The 26,160-nt window shown below is 49.1% G+C and overlaps 3 protein-coding genes across 9 annotated transcripts; 2 read left to right on the top strand and 1 right to left on the bottom strand.

Annotated features, from left to right (window-relative positions):
• The first annotated feature begins 435 nt into the window (after positions 1 to 435).
• ZNHIT3 (zinc finger HIT-type containing 3) lies at positions 436 to 1,690 on the top strand. Its single transcript, XM_030287919.4, has 4 exons — positions 436 to 590; positions 849 to 880; positions 961 to 1,098; positions 1,225 to 1,690. The coding sequence occupies exons 1-4, from the start codon at positions 511 to 513 to the stop codon at positions 1,416 to 1,418; spliced, it is 444 nt and encodes a 147-aa protein (XP_030143779.4). The 5' UTR covers positions 436 to 510; the 3' UTR covers positions 1,419 to 1,690.
• Positions 1,691 to 1,748: 58 nt separating this feature from the next.
• Positions 1,749 to 19,584, bottom strand: MYO19 (myosin XIX). 6 transcript variants are annotated; one of them, XM_030287915.4, is made up of 25 exons: positions 19,470 to 19,583; positions 18,258 to 18,347; positions 16,543 to 16,687; positions 16,128 to 16,276; positions 15,781 to 15,894; positions 14,920 to 15,052; positions 14,634 to 14,703; positions 14,164 to 14,266; positions 13,854 to 13,950; positions 13,336 to 13,412; positions 12,899 to 12,989; positions 11,415 to 11,586; positions 11,145 to 11,218; positions 10,931 to 11,052; positions 9,193 to 9,306; positions 8,650 to 8,826; positions 7,658 to 7,804; positions 7,331 to 7,438; positions 6,686 to 6,756; positions 6,226 to 6,335; positions 4,371 to 4,534; positions 3,659 to 3,788; positions 3,416 to 3,501; positions 2,854 to 3,138; positions 1,749 to 2,471 (listed from the first exon to the last, which is right to left on the bottom strand). In XM_030287915.4, exons 2-25 carry the CDS (start codon positions 18,267 to 18,269, stop codon positions 2,343 to 2,345), a joined length of 2,880 nt encoding a protein of 959 aa, XP_030143775.4. In that variant the 5' UTR covers positions 18,270 to 18,347; positions 19,470 to 19,583; the 3' UTR covers positions 1,749 to 2,342. The 6 variants fall into 6 exon arrangements, 4 of the variants coding, with proteins under 4 accessions (XP_030143775.4, XP_030143776.4, XP_041575976.2 ...); XM_030287916.4 differs by lacking the exons at positions 1,749 to 2,471; positions 2,854 to 3,138; positions 3,416 to 3,501; positions 3,659 to 3,788 and adding an exon at positions 5,762 to 5,858 and having other exon boundaries at positions 4,398 to 4,534; XM_041720042.2 differs by lacking the exons at positions 1,749 to 2,471; positions 2,854 to 3,138; positions 3,416 to 3,501; positions 3,659 to 3,788 and having other exon boundaries at positions 4,521 to 5,858; positions 19,470 to 19,584.
• A 408-nt stretch (positions 19,585 to 19,992) lies between these two features.
• PIGW (phosphatidylinositol glycan anchor biosynthesis class W) lies at positions 19,993 to 22,310 on the top strand. 2 transcript variants are annotated; one of them, XM_030287987.4, is made up of 2 exons: positions 19,993 to 20,197; positions 20,771 to 22,310. In XM_030287987.4, exon 2 carries the CDS (start codon positions 20,785 to 20,787, stop codon positions 22,303 to 22,305), a length of 1,521 nt encoding a protein of 506 aa, XP_030143847.4. In that variant the 5' UTR covers positions 19,993 to 20,197; positions 20,771 to 20,784; the 3' UTR covers positions 22,306 to 22,310. The 2 variants fall into 2 exon arrangements, with proteins under 2 accessions (XP_030143847.4, XP_072772851.1); XM_072916750.1 differs by having other exon boundaries at positions 19,993 to 20,208.
• The last annotated feature ends 3,850 nt before the right edge of the window (positions 22,311 to 26,160 follow it).

Below are 26,160 nucleotides of genomic sequence, written 5' to 3'. Positions count from 1 at the left end.
TTCCTTGAGCTAGTTACAAAAATTATTATTATATTACACCACATAGTTTCCATTTTAATATTATGCTATAGCCTAAAAACTATATTTACCACACTACTAAAAAATTATGAACACAGCACCACTTAGAAGAGATGAATACAGCACTACTTAGAAGAGATGAATACAGCATAACTTTCCAACACAACACATACAATACTCAGTTTAACATTTGCAAAGAACTAATCACATAAAATGCACATCTACATCTATTTATGTATTTTATATATGCCCATATCTATATCTCCACCCCTATCTCGGTATATACATCTCTCCCTCCACTCCCCCTTCTTTCCCCATGCACAGCGCTCTCTTTACATATCTATATCCATATATCTCTGTCTATATTTATCAGTTTATGGAGATATCTCCGGACAGCCGGAGCAAACGCTCGGCCGTGGATTAGACGCGCCTGGGGCGGGCGGTGCTGCCCGGGCGGGGCGGGGCGGCGGAAGCGGCGGTGTCGTTGGGGCCATGCGGGCACCGGGACCGTGCGCGGAGTGCGGGGCGGGGGCCGCGGCCCGGTACCGCTGTCCGCGCTGCGGCAGCGCCTAGTGAGCCAGGGCGGGCTGGGGCACGGCCGGTACCGCCGGTACCGCGGGCTGGGGGCACGGCCGGTACCGCTATCGGCGGGCTGGGGCACGGCCGGTACCGCCGGTACCGCGGGCTGGGGCACGGCCGGTACCGCCGGTATCGCCGGTACCGCTGTTGCCGGGATGGGGCACGGCCCGGTACCGTCGGTAGCACCGGTACCGCTGTCGGGAGCGGGGAGGGCGCTGCGGGCCCGTCTCTCACGCCGTTTCTCCCCGCAGCTGCTCCGTGCCGTGCTGCCGGACCCACCGCGGTGAGTGCGGGCCGGGCGGGACCGGGCGGGACCGGGGCTGGCCCGGGGCTGGCCCGGGGCTAACGCGGCTCTCCCCGCAGAGCGCTGCTCTCCCGATGATGCCCGGGAGCGGGAGGCGGCCGGGCAGGAGCCGGTGCCCGCAGCCGGGTTCCCGGAGGACATCCCGGGCGAGGAGGACGAGCAGGACCGCGTCCCGGAGCACAAACTGCGGCTGCTGGGTGATTGGGACGGGCAGGATAAACCCTCGCGGGGCTGCGCCTTCCCCCGGCAGCGCTGGCACCGGCAGGTTCGGTGGCACCGGCAGGTTCGGTGGCACGGCTGTAACTCGGTTTTTCCCGGTGCAGGAGAGTCGGAAGAGCTGCGGGAGCTGCTGCGGAACCCGCACCTGCGGGAGCTGCTGCTCGCCCTGGAGCGGGCTCGGGACAAAAGCTCCGTCCTGAGGCGGCTGATGCAGGAGCCGCTGTTCGTGGAGTTCGCCGACTGCTGCCTGGGCATTGTGGAGCCTCCCGAGGAGAAGGAGAACGTGCTGCCCGAGTGAGCTGCCGTGGGAATGGTGTTTTTTAAATTATCTTTGGGATTTTGGTGCGGGAGCTCAGCCAGCAGCCAGAGGTGCTGCCGTGTGTCTCGGCTGCTCTGCCCGTGGATGTTGGTGCTCTGGTTCCAGCCTAGGCAGGGCTGTGTTGGGACATCTTTTTACAGCCTGGGGGTTCAACTTGCTACTCTGTGGAATTCTTTCTGTTGGTACAGAAATTCACCACAGCAAATGTTGCTTCACGATGACAATATTAAATATATTTACATTTATTTTAATCCATGGGTACTCGGAAGTGTTTTTGTTCACTGAAGGTTGTTGGGAAGGGTCAGACACTTTGACAAGGCATTGAGCAGTTTATTTAAAATGACATACACAGAGCAGCCGAACATTTTCAAGATCCACAAGCAACAAAGGGAGGGTTCAGAGCACTCCTGGTGAGCCTCTGGGCAGGGTGGTGCTGTCTGGGGAGCTCTACAGACACCTGGTACCTGTGAGAACTCACACATTTTGGTTCTGTAGATAAAAGCAAGAGCCCAGCCTTGCTTTTCCCTGAGACATCTGCCCCTAGGGCTGCAGCTGGCTGCTCCTCCCCGCCTTGGGGACACTCGTGGTCAGTCAGGATGAATCAGGGATATTTATTTGCACCAGCATTCAGTTCAAGTATTTGTTGCTTCAAGCACCTGATCTGTTGGAATTGATTTGTTCCCATAGTGTTGATATTTCCTGTAACGGGGGGGAGCAGGAGCTGCCCCCACACACAGTAAATGTAATTTAATGTTATTATAATGTGTATTATCCCATTCCATCACGGTGTAGGTACAGGGCAGCGCTGTGGAAGCTCTGAGGTAGCAGCAGAAGTGGATGTTGAGTGATTTGGAAGCAGCAGCTTGCAGAGAGCCCTCCTGGAGGCCAAGGCCAGGGGCAGAGCTATGTGGGCAGGAGTTCCTGTCTGTCCAGCAGGATCTGGTTGAGTCCCGTGGTGGAGAACACCTCTGTGTGGGGGCTGATGTTAGCAAAATGCAGGGGGGACCTCCTGCAGTGGAACCTGACAGAGCCCTGCAGGGACAAGAGGGGGACAGTGTTCAGCCAGGTGTGCAGCTGACTTTGTTACTCACGTTGAGTTCTGGAGTGCGGATGAGGACAGAGGAACATCCACAAATGGATTTAGGAGAAATGGCCACTGCAGAAACTGCCAGAACTGTGAACTGCACTGAGATCAGCTCAGACTCTGGAGGTGGGAGTGCTCAGCACCGCACCTGGCAGAGTTTTTGTGTTCGCATCAAACTGTGCATGCAGGAACTGCAAACACAGAGATGTCCCCCCCAGAGCCGAGGGTGCTCTGTAAGTGCAGTTTGTGAGGGAAGGCAGTGCCAGCCAGTGGGAAATGCTGTCCCAGCCTGCTGCCAAGCTGCAGCAGGAGGGAGGGAGGGGTGGGTACCTGCGGGAGGGCTCTGACGGAGGCGATGCCACAGCCCGGGTGTGCCCTGGGGTGCTCCCGCAGCCCCCCGAGGCAGCGCAGCAGCGGCAGCGCCCGCCACGGCCCCGTGGCACTGCCAGGGGCAGCAGCCAGCACCAGGCCCAGGGGCCAGCACTGCACTGCTGCCTGCAGGGGCCACGCTGTGTCCCGGGCACTGGCAGCTCTGGCCAGGGCAGCTCCAGGGGCTGGGAACTCCTCTCCTTCCCCCTCGTCCAGCTCCGCTGCTGCCAGCGCGGCCACTCTTGCCTGGGAAAGACACAACAACATTGAGAATGTCCTGGGCACAAGTTAGACTGCAAAACTGAGGCTGTCAAAGAGGGAGGCTGGAAGAGCAGCACACCCCAATTTCCCTGCAGGTAGGGAATGAGTTTATTCTGCAGGATGAGCCAGAACAGCTGTACAGGACTGGCATCTGCCCTTCAGCTGGAGAAGAGTTTTCTGGAGCACTGGGTTTGTAGTTCTCAGTTATTACCCTGAGAAGCCTCAGGCTCCTTTTCAGCGCTGTCCTGTCCCCCACACTCACCTTCCACCTCCTCCAGCCCCGCTGGATGGCACGGGCAGCCCTGCGCAGCCTCTGGAAGCGACTCTTGGCCAGCCAGGAGCGAACAGCTGAGGGTTGAACGAGAGAAACCTGAGTGCAGAGGAATCTCAGCAGCTCTTGCACATGCTGGGGGAGATGGCACTCAGCCACCCGTGCCACTGGAGTCCCCCAGAGTGACTGGAAATGTCCCTTGCTCTGTTATTTCATCCCCACCCCACAAGTCACCTGCTTGGATGAGAGTTGCAGAGCGTTTCTCCTTTGCTGTTTTCTTCTCTTTAAATCTTCTCCAGCAGCACTGGATGCAAAATGCCTTCTCATTTAACACCTCTGCTCTCCTGGCTTCCAGGAGCTCCAGCTGCAGTGGGGAACAGGAGCCCAGAGTTAGGGATGGACTTGTGCTCACAACTCTTCCCTCTTTTACAGCTTCTTGGTGTTTGCCAGGGCACCTCAGCCTCATTCCAGTGTCCTCTGACTGCTGGATTAGGTTTGAGAAGTGACAGCACTTCATTAGTGCCTTTCAGCTAACGTGGAAATAAAAATGGAAATTCTTGGGGAAGAAAGGGCAGCCTCCCAAAGTCCCAGCAGCAGCAGGTTCATACCCAGCTCCACAGAAGGGGCTGCATCCTGCAAGCTTGGCAGAAGTGCCTGTGACTCCTTCCTCTCTTTCCCAAAGCCAAATCTGTCATGTGGAGCTCAGGAAAGCTGCCATCTTTCCTGGAATTCTGACACAAGTGCAGCTCCTTGTCCAACACAGAGGCCATTACACAAAGTGCTTTGCAGAGCTGGATTCTGAGGGGTGCTCGATTGAGTTTAATAATTGGATGGAAAATGCCCAGTTCTGGTCACTCTGGCTTGGCAGGAGTTTTGCCTCTGTCTGTGCCAGAATGTCCCTGAGGCAGGAGCACTGCAGAGGCACCAGCCAAGGAACAGCACTTACCAGGGAAGTGGCCAGGAACACTTTGGTTTTGCCACAGTAGACTGAGGGGACTCCTGCTCCATTCCCTGCTCCCCGAGCAGGGGTTTGTCCCCTGGCAGCATCCTGAAGGATCTCCAGCACAGCAGCACGTGGTGCTTTGCCATCACCCATCGCTGCAGTCTCACCTGGAAGTGAAACACTGAGGAGAAGGCACCACAAAATCTGCAAACGGGGGCCAGGGCACTGTCTTTGCACTGAGATTTCTTGGCCATTTAGAGGGGAAACAGCAAGAGGGGAGGAGGAGATGGCTGAGAGCACCGGATCTCAGATTCCACCAGGTGCCAGCAAGCAGAAAAGCAGTGTGGCTGTTTGAACTGGGCTGTGGCTGGGTGCTGCCTTCTCATCTCTTATCACCTCTGCTCTCCACAGGTAAAATTGTCACTTGGGGTGGATCTAGCCTGAAACAGGGAGGGCTCAGGTGTTCTCCCATCCCACATGGATGTACCAGAAAGCAGCAGCAATGCCATTAAGAATAGACTGAGCAGATAAGAAAATCACATTAAATACTCAAAACTCAAAGCTGTGGGAGCAAAGAACAAAAGGCAGGGAATTGTAGCCTTAATGTGCTGAAAAGTACAGGAAGGGGAAGCAAATTCTACACAATTATACAGCTGTCACAGGGCACTGGGAACAGCTATGGGGTCCTGTACTGAGCAGGAACTTATGGCAGCAATTACAGGTTATTAAAGCCATTTCTGGGACACAGTGCACAGTTTCTTACAAACAGGTCAGCCAGATGAATCTCTTTGGAAATAGAGACAGACTTAATTCAGACCTGGGAAAAGAGTTCCTGCATGCACAGGGCTGGATGCATCATTCCATCCTGGATACTGTTTGCTTTTCTGCTATAAATATTTCTAAGGAGATGAGAGCATTTTAAGGTCCTGAAAACAAATAGAAGCAATTCTTGCTTACAGGAAGACATCTGGTGGCTCTGATGGTGTTCATGGGGCTGGGCTGATAAGGGAACCAAAGCTTATCCTCTGTTTGGGCAATTGTTTTGCTTTGTTTGCAGCTTATTACCCCCTCAAGATAAAAAGGACTAAAAAGCCATCACAAAGAGGCTTTGCAGTTAATGGGTTTGCAATTGAGGGGGAAAGAGCCAGTGTGTAAGTAATTTTCCAGCCTGCACTTCCTTACTTCACCCCATTTCCACAGGGTGAACAGATTTCCACCAATTTTATTTATCTGAACAGGCTGGTCCTGCTTCCCACAGCTGTTGTTTATTGAACTGACCCACTGGGTGAAGAGGGGATTCATCTGGGGCAAGAAAGGGGCTGCAGCGACCTTCAGTATTAAATGTAACCACCTGATGAGCTCCTCCTTTCAGGAGTTCCTAGCAAAGGCATTACCTGTGGGCTGGATTGTGTTTGTTAAAGTCCATCCTCACTCTTGCTTAGAAAAAGAGAAGTTTGCAAAAGGTGGAAGAAGCAGCAGAGTCCAGGTAAGCTGGAAGGTCAGCGATTCAGCAAGGAAACAAGGGGAGGGGGAAAGAAAGGAAGGAGAATGAAGATAAAGCAAAAGGTAAGTGGTTTTCAAGTCTAGTAAAGAATCAATTCTAAATCAAATTATATTGGGTGAGGGGAACCCCAGACACCACTGTAACTGTGATTGTTCCACCCAGGAGGAACACAGAAAACCAGCAGTGAGGGGCAAGATTTCAAGTGTTAAGCAAATTAGAAACACAGGTTGGTGATAGGTTAAAGAAGTATTTTAAGAATAGTGGTGAATACAGTAATTACCTGATCTGTGTGATACCAAATGGGTGCAGTGACAATTTTGCTTGATGGCAGGGGGATTACCTGAAGAAACTTACCTTTTTTCTCAGCAGGATGAGAGCTGCTTTTGCCCCACACTCTTTTTTTACTGGAGCCCCAGGATTTTCTCAGTAGTTCATAGCGTTCAGTGAAACTTTGGAAAGGGATCCTGGGAGACAAATGTGCAGTGAATTCCAGGCAAGAACCATTACTGTAAATAACTGATCCTTTTTGCTGTGTGGTAAATAACTCATCCCCTGAAGGGGAAAAATTCCAGAATGGCTTTGTGGCTCCAGTGCAGGGGATGCAAACAGACTGATGCCTAAATGGTCAAACAGGCCAGAAAGTACAGAACTTGTGAAGAAATTCAGATTTCCCAGTAACAGTAGCAAAGCCAGGGCAGGAACTGTGCTTGGATATGCTGATGGTGCAAAATATAAGCTGCTTATAAGCTCTTCTGAATAACTAAATACCACTAATTGCACTAGAAATGGATTATGCTGGAGAAGCTGGACTTACCTGACTGGGAAACCTGCTGCACTGATGGTGATGGCTTCCACTATTCCACAGGCCTGGAGCTGGCTGAGAACCTGAGGCACAAATTGAGATTGGTTTAGGCCATTTATTGCTTAAATTTATTTATTTAGCTGATTTTTCGTGGAAGCTGCTCCTTGTGTGCCCTGTCCTGGGCATCCAAAGCCAGCAGGGTGTGAAAAGCCAGTGTTGGCATTTCCAGGCTCAGTGCTGGCATTTGCACTCTCAGTAGATTCCATGGGTGTTTAAAGCCTGGTTGCCCATCAGATGAGGTTCTCTAGTTTCAGCTTTAGCATCTGCTGCTCTGCTCCCAAAACTTCTCAGCTTCCTGGACTGCAGAGTTCTGTTTTGGAGGTGTTTGTGTGCCCAGGGCTGCTCAGATCACCTCCACCTGTCTGAAGGGCTGGGAGGGCAGCACCCCAAATCCCCCCAGCCATGAGCAAGGTGCAGCTGGAGGAGCTGCTGTGCTTAGGAGCTGCTTTGGACAAGCACCTCAGTGACTCTGAAAGGGTGCTTATCTCACAGGAGAAAGAGCTGCTCCAAAATGTGCTGTGGAAAGAGCTTTGCAAGTGACTCAAGATCCTGAGAAAGCCAATCCAAAGCCCTGGGGAAAGGCTTTGGAAGAGTTACCTCTTCTCTCCTGAAAGTCATGGCCTTGCAGTCAGTGTTGGGCTTGATGCAGCGGATGTAGTGGGGTGTGGTTCTGCTCAAAATCTCCATCAGATGCTCCAGGGAGCTCTGCAGAAACAAACACAGGGCTCAGCAGGGCTCCTCCTCCTCCTCAGGGATCTCCTATCCACCCCAGGAAGCTGCTCTTGGCAAGGATGGCTCTACAGACTCAGTGTTAGAGCACTTCTCTTGAGCAAAAAATCCACTCTGTGGATGCATTTCATCAAATTGTTGATGGCAAATCTGGGAAGTTTCCAAAATTACAGCAGAAACCTGAATGGGATGTACCTTGAACTTGGACACCACTGTAACAACAGCTGCTCTGTTCTGGGTTTTGGTGCTATTTTGGTTCTTTTCTGTCACAGGAAATAATTTTTGAAGCAAAGGGTCCTTTGAGTTCTGCAGAACGTGGAGCAGCTCTGGTGGAACAGCATCCTGCAAACAGACATGACCTGTCAGTATCTGGACCTGGCAGGCACCTGCACCTCTGGAAATAACTAAGAATTCCACATACAGAGGTAGAACAGTATTTCTGATGGAAATTTGATGTGATCACAGCTGCAGTTTCAAATCTGATGATGTGCATTCATTCATAGTCAGATTTAGGGACAGAAAACAATGTTTGGCTGAAGATTCAGCAAATCCAGTCAAATGTACAACTGCTCCCATCACCGCTGTTGTTACACAGCCTAAGTGAGCTCCAACTCTCAGGAGTGGTTTAATCCCTGAAGGACAGACTGCAGCAGACATTAGAAACTTTCATTTGAATCAAGAGATGGTGTTTTATTGCTAAATAAATAATAGCACTTGCCATAATTGTAATTGCTGGGGATGTCAGAGCTGAGAAGGGACCCTGCTCTCTGCAGACTATTTCACATTTCAGTTATTTCCTGATGGCCAAAATTTGAGTACTTTGAGCACTTTCAGCAGTTAAGCCCATGCTCTTCTTGCTCATAAATTTATCTGAATTTTTTGGGAATTAAGTGCTGTATTTGTAGTCATGAAAATGCCCTGATGCCATTAACAATTCTGCATTCCCCAGAAATGGAAGAAGCCCTGATATGGTGATGGTTCAAGGTGTAAGAAAGCATCTGCTCATGCCAGTGGTGGTTCAGATTATCACACCGAGGACATCACCCAGGTTTACATGGCCTGAAGGATTTATTTGCAGCAAGTCATGTCCAGTACCCAACACTGAATATATCTGCTTGACTTAAATCACTTCAGGTCTGTAAGATGCTTTTAAGGTTTTTTAAACAGCTCTTTCTGCAAACACCTACCTTATTTTTCTCCACCATTGCTGCCAGCTGATAACAGACTTTGCCAGCATAATGTGAAATGATAAAGTTGGGCTTCTTACTAAACTTATCTCGACTTAAACACTGATTACTGGACAAGGCTTTCTCAATCCTGGTCTGGAACAGGTCAGTGTTGGAGGCTCTGTTCAGACGACACTCCTGCAAAGGACACACAACTGCAGCATCTCTTCTTTGTCCCAAAGAAATGACTCTAAAAGCTACAACGTTTAAAATTCAAATCGTAGCAATTTTACCTTTAGAGCTGCTTTGAGTATGCAAGGCCTGAAATATTGGGAAGGAAGGGGGGGAAAGAAGTAATTGAGGGTTCATGTTTGAATCAGAACATCCAGGATCATAGGGAAAAAAACAACTCAGAGCAGGAGGAAGCAGTGGCATGATTTTGTGAAGCTGAAGCCCTGCAGAAATTTTATAGCTGCCAGATTTTCTATGAGTTTACTGTTTGTGTTTTCTGTGGTGGTGTGGGACAAAGGCAGGAAACTGGGCCCAAGAAATGATCACACTTACCTCATTCAGCAAGGAAAAAATGCTGAGAGGATTTCCCTCTATCAGATCAAGGCAGTTCTGGTTATCCTGGTAGTTTATGAATGACCACTGCAGGCCTTCAGCTGCATATTCTTCCTGAAGGAAGAGGGAAGGGGTTATTCTGCAGCAGAGGGCACCAGAGCTCAGGACTCTGTGCCTTGGGCAGCTGATCCAGGTCCTGTTTGAGGAGTTAATCCCAGCTCAGCTCCAGATCAACACCAAGCTTGAGGAAAAAAACAACCCATGTGAAGATATTCTAGCCCAGGTAGCTTTTGGGTGTGGATCAGAACCTGCTGGAACAATTTATCAGAGGATTTGAGAACCCCATGGATTTATCAGAGTGTGCTGCAAGGCTGCTTTAGAGAGCAAACAAAGGCCACAGTCACACAAAGCCTCTCCTGGCTGTGCTGAGATTTTCCCTGAAGGACAAGGAACAAGCAGAACTCCTTCCTTGGACTGGGACACTGCCCCAGCCCAACCTTTGTGTGCCAGGCCTTACTGACTGAGCTCCATTTAAAGCAAAGCCTGATCTGCAAGGAAGTGCAGGGAGATACTGGCTGGAATAATTGGTACAATATTTATGCTGAATTACAGGACAAACTGTCAGCAGTGTTTAACAAGCACAAGCTCTGGGCAGTTATTTGAAAAGCCTCCTGCCAAAAGCTTGCTCAGCACAGCCACTAATGGCATTTAAGTGGTTTGGGGGACAGCCAGATCCAGAGGTAAGAGGGCAGGCAGTGAGTGGGAGGGGTGCTATAAACAGAGGTCATGGAGCCATTTCAAGCAAAGCAATTGTGTGCTTGAACTTATTTTCCATCTTCCCTGACCATTAACCCCTGGCATGCTGACCAGAGCAGGCAGGGAAAGCAGCCTGGCAATAGCAAAGCACAAATAGCAGTCAAAGAAATACTTGACTCCTGAATAAATTGACAAAACCCTGCTGTGAGGCAGGAGGTGCCAGCACACTGCTGCCATAAAGAAAAGAATTTCCCTGATTCCAGTTAATGGCAAAGAGCATTTTGGTAATGGATCTGCAGTGGGGAGGGGCAGAGCAGCAGCCCTGGCAGGGACTCTGCACCTTGCAGGGCATTCAGATGAGAGCTGGAATTAGCAGTGTGTGACCAGTGAGGGACTGCACAGTGCAAAAAAAACCTTCTCTGCTGTGAAACAACAGTATTTGTGTCCCTCCTTACTCAAGGATAAAAGCTGGAGCATGCTGGGGCTTTTTTAAAGGCACCAGCATGGCTGGGTTCAGGGAGCTGTGCCCCTGTGGCTGGAGGCCTCCACAGGTCCCACGTGCTCAGGTGTGGGTGATGGGGTTCTGGTGGGCTCTGCCTTCACACCAAGCTCAGTCTAGAAGCTCCACTCTTTAGGGACTTTATGCTTCATGGCTGGAAGCAGAAACTTCCAAGAGAATCTCAATTCAGGCTGCACTTACCGCAGGAATTTAGTCTCTTTGAGGAAAAGCAAACAGACAGAGATCAGGCAGAGATCCAGCAGGGCTGGGAACAGATTTCCAGTCCCCAAGGGACAAAGCTGTGTCATTCCAACTGCCCCACACTCCCCTCTTTACAAAGCCACTGCTCCCTCCCACTGCTTTCTGTGGCATTGCTGACTGAAGCTTCCACCTGACCATGGGCACAGCAATGCAATTAAAGTGACAAGAAGGTGCTGGTTTAAATTAGATATTGAAGATTTGATCCTCAGTTTGGGGTATTACCTGCTGTGCCTTCAGGTAGTGAGCTACAAAGTGCTGCTGCAGTTTCTCATTGGCATAATTAATGCAGAGCTGCTCCAAGTTGTTTTCAGGGAAGGCTTCAAACCCATAAACATCCAGCAAACCTGGAAGAATGTGGGAGGACAGGGAGATTTAGTTTAGGAGCAGCTTGGAGGGCTGCTGGCCCCTGAGTTAAACCAGGGTGGGATATCCATACCGATGAAGCTGGTCCACACTGAGGGATCTGTGTAGATGTTTTCATTGATGACCAAAACCAGCCACTCAAACAACCTGCAGACAGCAACAATGGGGTTAGCTGGAAGCTGCTAGCTTGCAATAATCAGAATTGTTTCTTTTACTGCTGCTTCCATCAGTGTCACTTGGAAGGAAGAGGGATTTCTGATGTGCTGCCATGGAACAGCAGCAAGTAAATCCCTCTGGCCTCCCCATTCCCTCCCAAAAGTCACCTGGATTAGCCCAGCCTTACCTGGCATAGATGACTTTGGCCAGGCAGTCCCTCCTGGTCTCACACTCAGCTCTGGAGCACGGCTTCTTGAACACGTGCTGCTGTTTTCCAGCAGTGATTGTTCGGATCCTTAAAGATTCCAGGAGTTCCTCAGTGGGAATCTGGAGCAGATCCCCCGTGGTCTTCACAAACTCTTGTTCAGGAGAACAAACAGTGCAAGGTTACCTGGTGTGTTCATACCTCTGGAGGTAAGGAAGGTCTAGAGACAGTGTAGGAAAAATGCCACTTCCATCAGCTCCCCAAATTAAATGTGGATTTTGGATATTTCTACCCAAACTTGGCAGGAAGTTTTCCAAAACCAGACTCTTAATTCAGATGCAGAGTGCCCCTAGAATTCTGGGTCCTCTCTTTAAAATGAAGGAATACCAGAAAAAGCTGGAGTTGGCCACACCAGAGCTGTTTTTCTCTCTAGGCGTGTCTTTGTTACTTTTTCACCTTTTTTGAGCAGGGACCTCAAAATCCAGACAGACAAATCAAACAGGCATGGACCAGAAAAAAAAGCAGGGATTCGGGGATAGAAAGGAAGTGTAGAAAAATGAGTATTTGCTGACAAAGCATTTAAGATCTTTCTCAGCTGAGCTGTAGTCAAAATTATTTGAATATTAAGTAGTTTGAGTTCAGAGGATGTGGAATTTTAGCAGGAACCTTCACTAGTCAGAGCAGTTTTAGCTCTGAAGGAAATCCAGATCCTAAAATCAGAACAACCTCTATTTCTGCTGCAATTTAACAGATTTGTTGTCACTGCCTTTTGGTCTTTATCACGAAAACTTCCAAGCTTTCATGTGAAAAGCCCTGCTCTCCCTCTGGGTCAGATTTCTGCCAGGCCTGTGATGGCAGAGTAAGATTACAAACAAGAGCCACAGTTCTGCCAATAATCCTCCTGAAATCACTGGGCAATGCTGCAGTTGCCCTGACCTGTCAGGAAGGATATTATCTCTCAGGGCAGGGGAGCATTAGGTTTTTGTTCACAAAAACACACCTAAATTTTGGGTTGTTCACAGCCTTGATCTTCTCCCTTCAGCAGGAGAGTTATTGTTCAAATTCTTTTCTTTAATAAGGAATTATTTCTGAATTAAATGAAGAACTTAAATTAATTTAAATTAAACAAATTCGATTTAATAATTTAAAATGCAATAAATTCAATGCCGTTTAAACAAATATATTAATTTCCAAAATTGTTATTAATAAAGTAATTAGACTTATTAGTAGTTAAAAGGAATTAATAATGGAAAGTAAAAATACTTAAAATTACTCAAGTGAAAATTTGGTAGATGTAATAAATTTTAAGAAATGTTAATAAGGAAATAAATATAATAAGTAAATCTAAATTAACTAACTAAATAAAGGAATGAATTCTCTCCATTCTTTCCTTTCTCTAATCCCTTCCCTTGGCCATCTGCACTGAACTAACAAGGCTCTGGAGCACGGCATGGTTGTTGCCTCACCTTTGGTTTTGTCTTCCAGCTCACAAGGCTGAGATTCATCCACTGGATTAGAGAACTGAACGTTCCCAAGGTGCAGAAGGCCTGATAACACCTGGAATGCAATCAGGGGGTTTTTCAGGACAGCTCCCCCCAAGGCAGGCTCCCCTGAGCCTTCCTTCAGCCTGGAACAGGCCAGCTCCTGCACATTCCTGCACAAAAGGCAGCCAACAGATCCCAAACTTCTGAGTGTTTCCCTAATGCTGCAGCTCCTGAAGGCAAACTGAAATTCAGAGGTGCAGACTTCGGGCTCAGATCTACCCGATGTGGAGCTGAGGGCCCTCCAGGGAGGAGCAGCAGCTCTGCACAGTGACAGGGATTGATCCCAGCAGCAATTCCACCCTGGGAACACATTCCCAACATCCTCAGCAGCCTTGTGCTGTCCCTGCTGTGTGGCTGACCTTGAAAATATTGCTCTGCGTGGCAGGGCCGATGCCCAGGTGGAACATTGCCCCTCTGGTCACCTCGAAGCAGTCCTCTGAAAAGCCAAACAGTGCTCTTGAAAAAGCCAAGCACACAAACAGGGCAGGCAGAACATCTCAGCACATCCAATCCAGCTGGAATGGTCAGAGGAGAGCGGGGAAGAACAGGGATGCTGTTTGGGGAAATCCCAGCCCACTGTTTTTTTCTGTCAGGTGAATCACATGCAAAAACAAAGACAGTTTCTAAACAAAGCCACAAAGATGCAAATTTGCCAGACCAGAACCAGCTGTTTTAAGCCAGGTGACTGATTTTAAGCTTTAAGACTTACTAGTGCCAAGTGAAACTTAAAAAGAATCCCATTAATGCAGGTGGCTTTGCAAAACATCTGCTGTTGGCTGGCCAGGGGATGGAACAGGATGTATTTCTGCCTGTCTCCCTTTAAAGTTCCAGCCATCATTAATGGATTGATTAATTAGTAAGTGAAGCTAATCTTTACCATCTAAGTTTCTTTCAGAGTTTGGCAGCCAGTGGTACTCAGCCCCTTCTGGAAGGTTCCACTCCAGCCTCTCCTCTGCAGTAGCACCTTTTGTGATCTGAGACAGAAAACAAGGTAAAAATTGAATTCTGCCTTTGGTGTTTACACAGCTCCCAGACAGTGAAGAATAACATACTGGGAGGATGATTTAATTTGGAAGCCTGGCAGACAGGGAAACTGGTAATTATTAAAAGTTGCAACTGTGCTAAATCTGGTGATTCCATCCCTGCTGTGTGGCAGAAATGCTCAGCAAAATTAACTGAAGGCAAACCTGATAAAAAATATGGAAGTTTCTTTCATTGGGGGCCTGATAGGCAACTCTTGTTTTCTCCAGAAGGAAAGTCTGGATGGAAGCACCAGTCAGATGATGGAATCTGGAGAGGGAAAAAGAGGAAAGATTTCAACAAAACCTCTTCACAGAATCCAAGAGGGGGTTGTTTTGTTCTGAGACCAACTGACTGTGAATGTTTTGCAGTTCACCTTCAGTTTTGTTCATATTTTATTCAAAGTTCTTAACTACGTCTCTATTTTTCCTTTGCTGTCTCTTAGAGATCAGGGTAAGAGCTTGCAGGAAAAAAAAAAAAGGAAAATAATAACAGTTTAAGCTGCCAGCAAACCAAAATATGCTCTAAAGACATAAAATATTCTATAACAGACTTCAGAAATAAGCTTTAAAGGAACAAGATAATAAAGATTTAAAGGAACAAGACAGCAGGTAAGGTTTTACACAGTAATTCTTACCTGTCCAGCTGGAGCTGGATGTATTTCCCAAACCTGCTGCTGTTGTTATTCCGCAGGGTGCAGGCATTCCCTGTGAAATTGCCAGTGGCAGACACAGAACAGTCAGAGTGGTGCCACTCTGCCATGCAGCACATACAGGTATTTAGGGTGCTCTGTAAATAGCTCCAGTATTTGAAGAGTTTGTTTTTAAGGAGAGGACCAAGATATAGCTTAGACTCATGTGGGAACAAAGGAAATTCCCACAGTAGCCATTCCTTTACTTTGTTGCTAAAAAAGCCACATTTACCAAAAGCTTCCATGACAGGGTTGGAATCCAGCACTCTCTTCTCTATCCTTTCCACAGTTTCATTGCCTTTTGGGGAGATAACTGAGGCAGCAACAGAGGCATAGAACTTCATGAGGCAGCGAGAGGTCCAGGTCTGCAAGAGAGAGATCTGACAGTAGCTCTTTGTTTTTAACATGTTATCAGTTATGTCCGTGGAGCAGAGCAGTGTGCAGGTGGAGGGGAGGCTAAAGAGAGGAACTGTGTCAGGTTCAGAGCTCTGCTTCAGTGGAAACTCTGTGCCACAGACACACATTTCAGTGCTCTGCTGAATGGCACTTCCATCGAGGTGTCACCATCTGGAAGCTCAGCCAGAATTTTCAGCTACTGCCTTGGGATGGAATGAATGTGGATGGATTTGGAGTCATTAACATTCAGCATTTGAATCACCTTGTTCTTGGGCTTTAAAATACCCTCCTCAGCATGGTCCTGAGCAGGGATGGGCCATCACAGGAGGGCCAGGGCAGGAGCTGAATCCACTGCTCTAAGTCTTTACAGAGGGTTTGCTGAGACTCACAGAGCTCCCTGGCAGACCAGTCTGAGGCATTAACTCGGTGCAAATCCTGCTGAATGATTCAAACCCAGCCCTCCAGAAATGACAGATGTCACCTGAAGAGCTGCTATATTAAGCAGAGTGTGTTTAACTGCAGCAATCACTTAATGCTTCACACACATTTCAAGAGAGTCGTGCTGGGCAGATTGGCTACGTGCTGTGTCAGAGGGGTTTTTAATTCATCTTTGCTCATTCACTGCACTACTCTGCACTACAAATCACTGGCAGAGCTCAAAACTTGAGAGCAATGTCACGGAAAAACATTTCCTTACCTTCCCAGCACCACTTTCTCCACTCACAATGATGGACTGGTTCAGAGGGTCCATCTGCTTTTGGACATTCCTGTAGGTTTGCTCAGCCACTGCAAAGATGTGAGGTTTTAAATCCTGGCAGAGAAAGAGAATATTTATATTTAAGAGTGCAGTAACCATACAATTCAACAGCAATGGATAACAAGGGTCATCTCACATTCACCTGAAAACAGCACTGCTCTTTGAACAGAACTAATATTTCACTAGAAATGGGGTTTCTCCTGTGGGAGTATTTTGCTCAGATGAATTTAGAGCAGTTGGACACATGGGCTCTACAGAAGGACAGAGATCTCAAACACAAGGGTTACCTGAGGACAAAGTGCAACGTGGTACTCCCTCATGAGCTCAGGTGAGTAGAGGCAGGAGAAAGGCTGGAAAGGATTTAAAGCCACCAGGCTGCAGCCAGCGTTTGTATAGAACAGGTTGACTCTGTATCTTGCTTGCAGACATTTCAGAACTGAAAAGCAACACCTTCTGTCAGCATATTTTGCAAAGTGTGTTTGACCCTTGCTGTGCCTGTTGGTAACAAGAGTCTCAGGTGTGTTCCTATCAGGTTTAATAGAGAGATGTAGATGCAATATACATAATTATACATGTAATTAATATAATATACAAAACTCCAGTGTCCATGGTGTTAATGCAGTGAGAGCAGGAATGCAGTGGCCACGTGTCAGTGGCCAGCAAGGTAAGGGATCCCTCAGCAGACTGTCCCTGGCTGCTCACCTGTCCTGGTTGTCACTGGATTCACTTTAGTGAGGTCGTCAAAAAGATGCAGTTTCTCTTCATCACCGAGGAAGGCTCTAACTTCTTCTTCAAATGATTCATTGAGGTCATTCTGGATGAGAGAATCTTCCCTTTGGCCATTTTCCTGGAGGGGATGGGATGTCAGATCAGCACCAGTGAAAGGTGAAGAGCTGGACTTTCACCTCCTCCCCTGCTCTAGCTCTTCTGCTGCTTCCATGTCACCAAATTTCAGTCTCAGCAGGAGCCAGACCTCAGGATGTCACAGCTACTCCTCCTCCCAGCTGCCTCCTCCTGCTCTGATGCTAGAAAAGGGTTCTGGCTGTGAGCAAAGGCACTCAGAGAACGTGGCCTTGGGCTCACACTGCAGCTCTGCACACACACACACCCCATGCTCGTGCAACTGGCTCATTTCTGAGCCTCTGCCTGTCATGCATTCAATCCAAGCAGTGCCCTGGGCTCAGGGAAGCAGGAAGGGCTGGCTGCAGGTACAGCTGGAAGCCCCTGCAGGCCAAAACAAATGCAGCTTTCCTAGCAGAGACTCTCATTTTCAGGGTGAAAGCTGCAGAGTGCACACATCACAGCCAGGGCACAGGAATGGTGCTGGGGCAAGAACTGCCCTGCCTTAGCTGAAGTTTTGTCCCCTTTGAATCACTTAAAACATTCAAATTTCAGCCTCTGGGCTCCCATGTCCTTGACAACATTCTTTGGAAGGACACATTTGTATGTAATGGAAAACCAGCCAGAAGAGAGATTCCAGGACCTGTTTGCCATTACTGGGGAAAGGACAGGCTAGAAGAGAAAATGAAGAATGGAAAAGATGCCAGTCCTGATTTCTGCACTCTGTACACTCCTCTCCTTCTCTTTGACAGAAAGTTCTCCAAACTATTCCTACTCACCTGTACCAACCAATGAACAGTTACACCTTGTTTGTACAGAAAATGCTAAATTTAGTTAGCAGCATTCCCACTATGTGAGCTGAGCCTATTAATATAGGGGAAATGCACTGCAAACCCCACTCAGCATGTTCCTAAAAAGAAAAAAAAAAAAAAGGCTACAATAGTGTACTCATTTAGGAGCCTTTTTATCTTTTGCAGACAGCATAAATACTTCATTTCCAGTGATACAGAATTTTACACAGTAAGGGGAAAAAAAAAAAAAAGCTTAGCAATGCAGTAAAGCACTGCCATCCAAGTGATTTCTGTTATTCTCTGAAAGAGCATTAAGCAGCTTGCTGCTGTCACAGAACAGACACCACAATTAGCAAACACTACGTAGACCTGAGGAGTTCCTGCCCATTCCCCTTTCTCCCTGTGTTCCACCAGGCAAGTCAAACCCACTGTGAGACTGCAAGGCCTGAGGAAGGGCCTGGTTCTGCTGCCCTGCTCAGCATCACTTCAGCTGAGATGATTGCTCAGCCAAAAGTTTGACAATAAATCCCAATTCATCTTCCTGAGCAAACACCCCCCAGGATGTGCTTGCTGCCTGCATGAACACCTGCCCTGCTAGAGCCCAGGGCACAACAAAAATCACTGCCTGGTGTCTCTAACACAGCTCAAACCCACAGTAAATAGGTCCAGTCAATTCATGAATATTCTTTAGTAGTTACCTAATCTTGACTGCATGGAAATAAGCCAAGAATTCTCTCCTGGCAGTAACATTTAATTAGCACACACAATTCCTGCTTTTCTTTTTACCTGCTTTGGCATCTTGTCCAGGCCTGTGGACGGGAACACTGGAGAGGGCCTTTACTTTAGGGTACTTCATTCAAATCACACTGGAGAATGCTTGAAAAAAAAAGAAATAAAAAGGCATTTCGATAAAAATAACTCAGGGCATGTCATTCTCCAGAGGGTTCCACAAGCAAATCCCAAGGACTTCAGGCAGAATTAGTGATCCCAGTGGAGCCCAAGTAACACTGGAGCTGGAAATCCTACCCAGAGTGATGGTCATGCGCTGCTGTCCCCGCAAATAAAGCTTTTTTGGAGAGAATTGTGTATATTCCCTTTCATCAGGAATAAAATGCTTTGCTTCTCTTTAATAAAGCAAGTTTTATTGGAAAGAAACTGCAACTACTTGTAAAATTCCCTGTTTGGAGAAACAGAGCAGACCTGAGGGTCTGACAGTGCCAGAGAAGCCAGAGCTTTGAGAAGGGGAGTGACACAGAGAAGTTTGTGTTGTTCCCTTCCTGTTTCCTCTGAAAATCTCTGGGAGCCAACCCAAGGTGAGTCATTTGAATTTCTGTGATAAACGCTGAGGTTCCAGTCATAGCGCCAGGAAGAATTCTGTCCTTCCTTCAGCTGAAGCTGCCATTACTTCTATTATTTTTCTATTCTAATTATATTCTATTCTAATTCTATTCTAATTTTGTTCCATTATACTCTAATTGTTTCTATTCTATTCTATTCTATTCTATTCTATTCTATTCTATTCTATTCTATTCTATTCTATTCTATTCTATTCTATTCTATTCTATTCTCTCTATTCCGTTCCTATTCAGTTCCTCTTCTTATTCCATTGTTATTCCCATTCCATCCCTAATTTCCTTCCTAACCCGGCATGAAAACACCACTCGGAGTCAGTTCGGAGTCCCCGGGCACGCTCCCATCCCCAAACCCCGGTCCGATCCATCCCGCTCTCCCGGCAGAGCCTTTTATGCCGGTGCCCGCAGATCCCGGGGGGCACGGGGGACACGACAGGGACGCACCGGGGACACGAAGGACACGAGGGACACGCCGGGGACACGCCGGGGACACGCGGGACACGCCAGGGACGCAGGCGGGCCGCGGCAGCTCCCGGGCAGGGTCGCGGGGTGCCCCCGGGCCAGGCGGTGCCGGGGCTGAGCGGGCCGGGCCCGGCGGCGGTGCCGGCAGCACGGCAGGACAGGGCAGGGCGGGCTCGGGACTTACCGCGGCCGGAGCGGGGCCGGAGCGGGGCCGGGGCCGGCAGCGAGCGGAGCGGAGCGGGGCGGGCCGGGGAGGCGGGACCGGGGCGGGGCTGGGGCGCTGCGGAAGCGGCGAAAGGGCGGGCGGGGAACGCGGCCCGGATTTACCGGGCCTGGCTCCACTCGGGCCGGCTTCGTCCCAGCCCGGATTTACCGGGCCCGGCTCCATCCCAGGCCGGCTTTACCGGGCCCGGCTCCACTCGGGGCCGGCTTCATCCCAGCCCGGCTTTACCGGGCCCGGCTCCACTCGGGGTCGGCTTCACCGGGCCCGGCTTTACCGGGCCCGGCTCCACTCGGGCCGGCTTCACCGGGCCCGGCTCCACTCGGGCCGGCTTCGTCCCAGCCCGGATTTACCGGGCCCGGCTTCACTCGGGGTCGGCTTTATCCCAGCCCGGATTTACCGGGCCCGGCTTAACTGGGGGCCGGCCCGATCCTGCTTTACCGGGCCCGGCTCTACCCCAGCCCCGCTTTACCGGGCCCGGCTTCACCTCATCCCCGCTTTACCCCAGCCCCGCTTCACCCCAGCCCCGCTTTACCGGGCCCCGGTTCACCCTATCCCGGCTTTACCCCATCCTGGCTTTACCCCATCCCGGCTTTACCCGGCCCCGCTTCTCTCCAGCCCCGGTTCCACCCGGCCGAGCGGCCGCGGCCCCGCCGCTCGGTGCCCTCAGCGCCGCCCGTGCCCCGCTCCCGGTAAGCTCCCGGTAAGCTCCCGGTAAGCTCCCGGTGAGCTCCCGGTAAGCTCCCGCTGCGCCCCGCGGCTGAGCAGAACCCGTGATTAATTCACGCTTTTTCCATCCCCCGCGGGTTCTGCTGCCGTAAAAAGGCACCTGGGGGCTGCTGGTTGTACAGTGTTGCGTAGGGACACGTTTTTACATTTCTGTGCCATTTGGACCGTAGAGGATGTGGCAAAGTATGTTCTACAGAGCCGTGAGATTATTCACCATGTGAATATTCAGTGGAGTATTTGATGTTTAGAGATCTCCCTCAAAAATGTACGGAGCATCTTGTTGGAACACCTCAGGATGAAAAATGCTGGCACTTCCTCAAGCCTGTGTCTGTCCTTGGCTTCCCAGGCCAGCTCCAGTGCTGCTCTGTGTTCTTTAAATTGAAAAGTAATTCAGTAACTTCTGAAATCAATGTTGGTTTTGTGAACTGCCCGAGACAAGTTCACGTTTTGTGTTTTCAGAGGAAGGAGTTTCATTTTTAAGGAGTTCAGAGACCCGTTTTACACAGCTACCTCAAGTTCAAGTTTTGTGTTTTCAGAGGAAGGAAGAAGAATGTCCCAGAAAGAGCTGAAAGAAGCTTTTATCAGCAACCTGAATGGAACGAGTTTGCTGGAAATTTCCGCAGGCTTGTCCCTGCCTCCACTGTGCCTGCTCTGCAGAGGGCTCCTCCTGATCCTGTACTACCTGCACCATGGAAAACCTGTAAGCTCAAGGAAGTACAGCCTGCTGCTAGACTTCTTGGTGCTGGTGTCTCCTCTCCTGTTCTCCTGCACTGTCTTGTCTCCTGTCATCTTTTTCATACCGGTTATCCTCACTGCCTTCTGTGCCGGAGTATTTTCCAAAATATACAGCCAGAGCAAACGGGAGGCCAGAGTACCCTTTGGGCAAATTGTAAAAGAATTCCAGAAGACATGCTTGGACCCCGAGTGCATTCCAGCAATAACTGTGTTCCGTGTTTATGTCAACGTGCTGACATCCATCAGCATTCTGGCCGTGGATTTCCCGCAGTATCCCCGGCGATACGCCAAGGCCGAGACCTACGGCACCGGAGCCATGGATTTGGGGGTGGGAGCCTTCATCTTTGGAAACGCTCTCGTTTGCCCTGAAGTTCGGCAGAAGCCTCACACGACACAGCCCAGATTCTCCGGCCTGGCCAGGCAGGTGTTTTCCGTGTGGCCGCTGATTTCCCTCGGCGTTGGGCGGCTGCTGAGTGTTAAATCCATCGAGTACCACGAGCACACCTCGGAGTACGGCGTGCACTGGAACTTCTTCTTTACCTTGGCACTGGTGAGACTCGCAGCATCTCTGCTTTTAGCCATATTCCCCAAACATAAGGCTTGGCTGGTGGCTCTAGCCGTGGCCGTGCTTTACCAGCTCCTCCTCAGCGCTACCTCACTGAAGATGTTCATCCTGCACGGCAGCGACGGCAGGGGCTCCCGGCTCGGCTTCCTCGATGCCAACCGGGAAGGGCTGCTCTCCCTCTTTGGCTACCTGGCCATCTACCTGGCGAGCGTGCAGGTGGGGCTGTGGCTGCTGCGGCGCAGGAGCGCGGTCAGGGGCTGGCTGGAAGCCCTCGGGGGGCTGGCCCTGGCCGTCCTGCTGCTGTCGGTGCTGCTGCAGCTGTGCCAGGCGTGCACGGAGCCCGTGTCGCGCCGCCTGGCCAACCTGCCCTTCTGCACCTGGGTGCTCGCCCACTGCCTGCTGCTGCTGGGCTTCTTTGTGCTCACCGACCTCGCCTTGGTGTTCGCCAAGCTGCTGGTCAAGGGCTCCAGCGTGCCCTGCTGCTGGGAGGTTGTGCAGCCCCCTGAATCCGGGAAAAAGCGCGGAATGGAGGCCGGGCGGGTGGGAAGGCAGGACAAGCTGTCACAGCTATGCCTCATTAGTGCGATTAACAAAAATCAGTTACTGTTTTTCTTGCTAGCGAATGTTCTGACTGGTGCTGTGAACATCCTGATAGACACAATCCACAGCAAGGCTGCCTTAACATTGTGCATACTGCACTTGTACATGTTTTTTAACTGTTTAATTATGTATGTATTGCATGCCAGGAATATAGTATTAAAGTTTTGGTGATTCCACTTTGGCTGAGTGGACTAGCTGGACTTTGTTTGCTGCAGTTGAATGATGGTATTTAATGGATGGATGTGTTGCAATAATGTATAATTTAGCAGAGCTTTTTATTATTTAGTGTTTACTCTAATGATCATTTTACCAAATGATACAGTCAATGATCTTACCTGTTGGGAGTTGTTGCATGTTATCCTGAAAACTTAGGTTTGGAGATTTCTGAATATTCCTGCTGTTCCTGAGAGTAAATTGCATTTACAGTTAGTGAACTGTGCTCATACCCAATGAATTAGATAACTAGGTAGAGCAGAAACCAGATGAAAAGTAAGAAGGTGAGTAATTATATGGAGAGAGAGGCCTAGCTGTGTCAAGATTTACCTAGTTAAGGCCCTTGCATAAATAATAGATAAGAATAATTTTTCATATAAAATGTATTGAATAAGTGGATACTTGAAAATATTTTGGCCCCAGTCCTGCAGAGACTTATGCATATGCTTGACTTTGATGGTAGTAATTGTGGAATATTAATCATACACTGAAACCTAAATTAGCCTTTGAATTAAAGCTAAATTTTACTTCCGTCCCCACTGATGAATATAAATGAAGACCTGAGATAAAGTGTGATGCTCTGAAGGATAAACTCAGCTGCAGATGAATTCATAAAGCAGCTATTGGAGGTTGTGGTGCAGATAATAAGAACCACACTTCATAAGAAAATACAGAGATACTCAGCTCCAACCTGCAGACCAGCACATTGAATACTGTATTTTGCCAGCTGAGATGTCTCCAAGGGGGGACATTTGATATTAATTTTTATTAGCAAACAAACAGGCTGCACTGGGTCAGGGTTCTGGCAATGGCTTGAGAAGGGAACTGCTCAGTTTTTCTCAGTCTTCCTTGCAAGGCCAGAGCAGAACACCCTCTGTGTTCCCTTTCCTGACTGTGACAGTTCTTCCTGTCCTCATAAAGTTGTTGGGAAGAGAAATACACTTAAAGATTGTGAGGAATTCAATAATGGGATATAAATACTTTAGGAGTAGAATACCAATGGTAGTTGATGATAGATGTCCAGTGTCAGTGGAGTTCCAGCAGTACACATGGGCCATATTTCATATTTCCCCTTGTCTTGATGAATCATCAAACCTTTGGAGAATAAGCCTCTAAATCGGATTCCTCAAGACAGACATGCTGTGGAAGAGACATAAATTTATCAAGTTCTCCAAGCCCCTGGCCAGCAGAAAGGTGAAGTCTGAGGATTATAGGCTGTGGCCACGCTGAGTTCATCCTTGTTTTCTTCCAACTTAAAGCCACGTAGTCTTGAGAATTAAAGCAAACCAGCCTGTATTATCCTGAGGACAGATGCAAGAACTGGCAACAACGTCTTAGAAACAGTTGTCAGTTTATAGCAGAGTTTTCTGGTAACTGGTGGATGTGTTTATTTTAAAACACTTCCTAGGCTTGCCTAGGGAAGAAAGGTCTCCCTCGTGAACCAACTGGCACTACTCATTTATGCAAAATTACTCATGGATATTTATTTTTGAAATGTTTAAAGCCCAGGACCTGCAGCGAGTTCTGCCTGTGAGCACAAGCCTGTCGGTGTGATTCAGAACGAATTGGGTGTGACAGGCAGAGCTGTGTCTGGACAAGCACAGGGCATCCAGGTGCCAACTGCACTGGGTGAAGCAGGGAGGACGTGGGAGGTCTGGTGGGCGAGCTCCACACGGGCTGGTGGTGCCAGTTCCAGGGCTGCAGCGTGGTTGCCACAACAGCAGCGAGCCCAGGGGATGGTGTGCACCCGAGTGAGAACTGCCCTCTCACCAAGGCCAGCTCCTCATCCTGAGACTTCTCCTGCTTCGGAAGCTCTGAGGAGTAACTTAGAGGTTGTGGCAGGTGGCTTTAGTCTCTTCTCCCAGCAGCAAGTGACACAAAGAGAGGACACGGCTTCAAGCTGCGCCACGGGAGGTCCAGGTTGGACATCAGGAGGAATTTCTCCATGGGAAGCAGTCAGGCACTGGAAGGTGTCCGAGGAAGGACTGGATGTGGCGCTCAGTGCTCTGGGCTGGTTCACAGAGTGTGGATCAGTCACAGGTTTGGCTTGATGGTCTCAGAGGTCCTTTCCAACCAAAATGATTCTGGGATTCTGCAGGCTGTTCACCAGTGGATTAATGAGAGCCAGTTCTCATTGCCTGTTGTCGATAACAGATGCAGCGAGCTCTGCCCTGAAGCAGCTGGTGTAGTTCTGAATGCTGAGTGTTCAGCTATGAACACAAGATAATTGCCCAGGCCTCTGAAAGAACCCAGAGATGCAGGCGAGCATCCTTTGATCACAGGACGAGCAAACAGCTCTGCTGGGTTTGAAAATATGTGGAAAGTGAACACCAGGACACTGCTGTTCTCCACACACCTCCACAGCTGAAGGAACAGGAACTCTGCATTTCACTTCACTCTGGGCTGTGTTTAGACAAAGAACCCTTTGTACAGATTAAAGGTGTATTTTTTAAAAGCAGAAACTTTTATTTCATTGTTACAGAATGAGTAAAAGTTTAAAGATGTTTCAAGTACGAAGACTAATGGTTCAACCATCATGTGTCACTTGCTTCAGCAATAGTAAAGCCGAGGAAAACAGAAATTGTTTTGCCTTTGCTGCCATAATTCCACCAAATGACCTTTGTGTAGGACTGCAGGGTAGAAAAATGCTGGGATATGGTGGGAGGGTAGGGCTGATTACATTTATTCTTAACTTGTTATTAAACATCACTAGCTCCTTAACACATTATTTTTAAGGATCAACTCTAGCATGCCTCCTCTGCCAGCTGCAGTGGTGTCTCTTTTGAAGTCAGATATTGCCCTGAAGATTCCAGGCAGTATCCTATTTCAAAGCCACCCTGTCCCAGAGAACAAGTATTTCTTCCAGGCAAAGAGGGCCATGCAAATGAGCGCAGGAAGGGGCTGGCTGCCTTTCCACCGCCTTGGAGATAACAAAACAAGCCACGTGTTCCAGCAACTTAAAAAAAAAAAAACAAAAACTTAAAAATCCATGGATAGAAATTGTTTGAAATGTAATGGTGCTTTTTGTATCAATGTGTGCTGCAAGAATACAGAACCTGAGACAATGTTGTGGGAGGGAGGAGTGACACAGGGAAAGCACATCCGTGCAAAGACCTAAATTCATCGTGGTTCAGCGTGCTTTGGTGTGGGAAACTATCGCTCGTTACAGAACCCCAGCTTTTTTCTGCTGCAAAAAGCCATGAAAACACCGACTGCAAACCGTGACTCCACACGCTGTTCCCGTTACAGCTGCTGCACGAGGAGCTCGAGTAAATTCGCTCCTCCACTAAACACCACTTTTATATGCAGACACGAGAAAGAATACTGCTCCTTTATTACCTCCCCTGCATTTTCCTGTGAGTGCTTCAGTGCCTGTATCCATACACAACAAGAATGAACAGGTCAGCTGTATTATTCAGTAGTTCAAGAAAGACTCTGGGTTCGTTGTTGGGGTTTTTTTGGTGTTGTTTTTTTTTTTTTTTGGCTGCTTAATTTAGGCAGCCACAGGATTTCGGGCTGGCTGCACTGAGCTGTTAAATCCTGCCCTGCCTGGCTCGGGACCAGCGCAGCGTTCGATGCCGCGGCAGGGTGTGAGGCGAGCCCCGAGGAGGACACGGAGCGCGGCTCACCCCTGCACAGGGCACCCCAAAACCTCCCCCTCGCCGTGCCTCAGAGCGTTGAGCTCAGCGCCTTTTTATCATCCCGCGCTGCCGGCGGGGCCGCTCGCACCGCGTTAACGCCCGGCCCGGCCCGGCCCGCTCGTTGTAACCCCCAACGCCCCGGGGCCGGCACCCGCTCCCGGCCCAACCCCCG

Source organism: Taeniopygia guttata, chromosome 19 (genome assembly GCF_048771995.1).
Source record: "Taeniopygia guttata chromosome 19, bTaeGut7.mat, whole genome shotgun sequence".
In the NCBI taxonomy this organism is placed as follows: domain Eukaryota; kingdom Metazoa; phylum Chordata; class Aves; order Passeriformes; family Estrildidae; genus Taeniopygia; species Taeniopygia guttata.
Note: the sequence above shows the minus strand (reverse complement) of the source record. Positions and strands in the feature narration are given on the sequence as shown.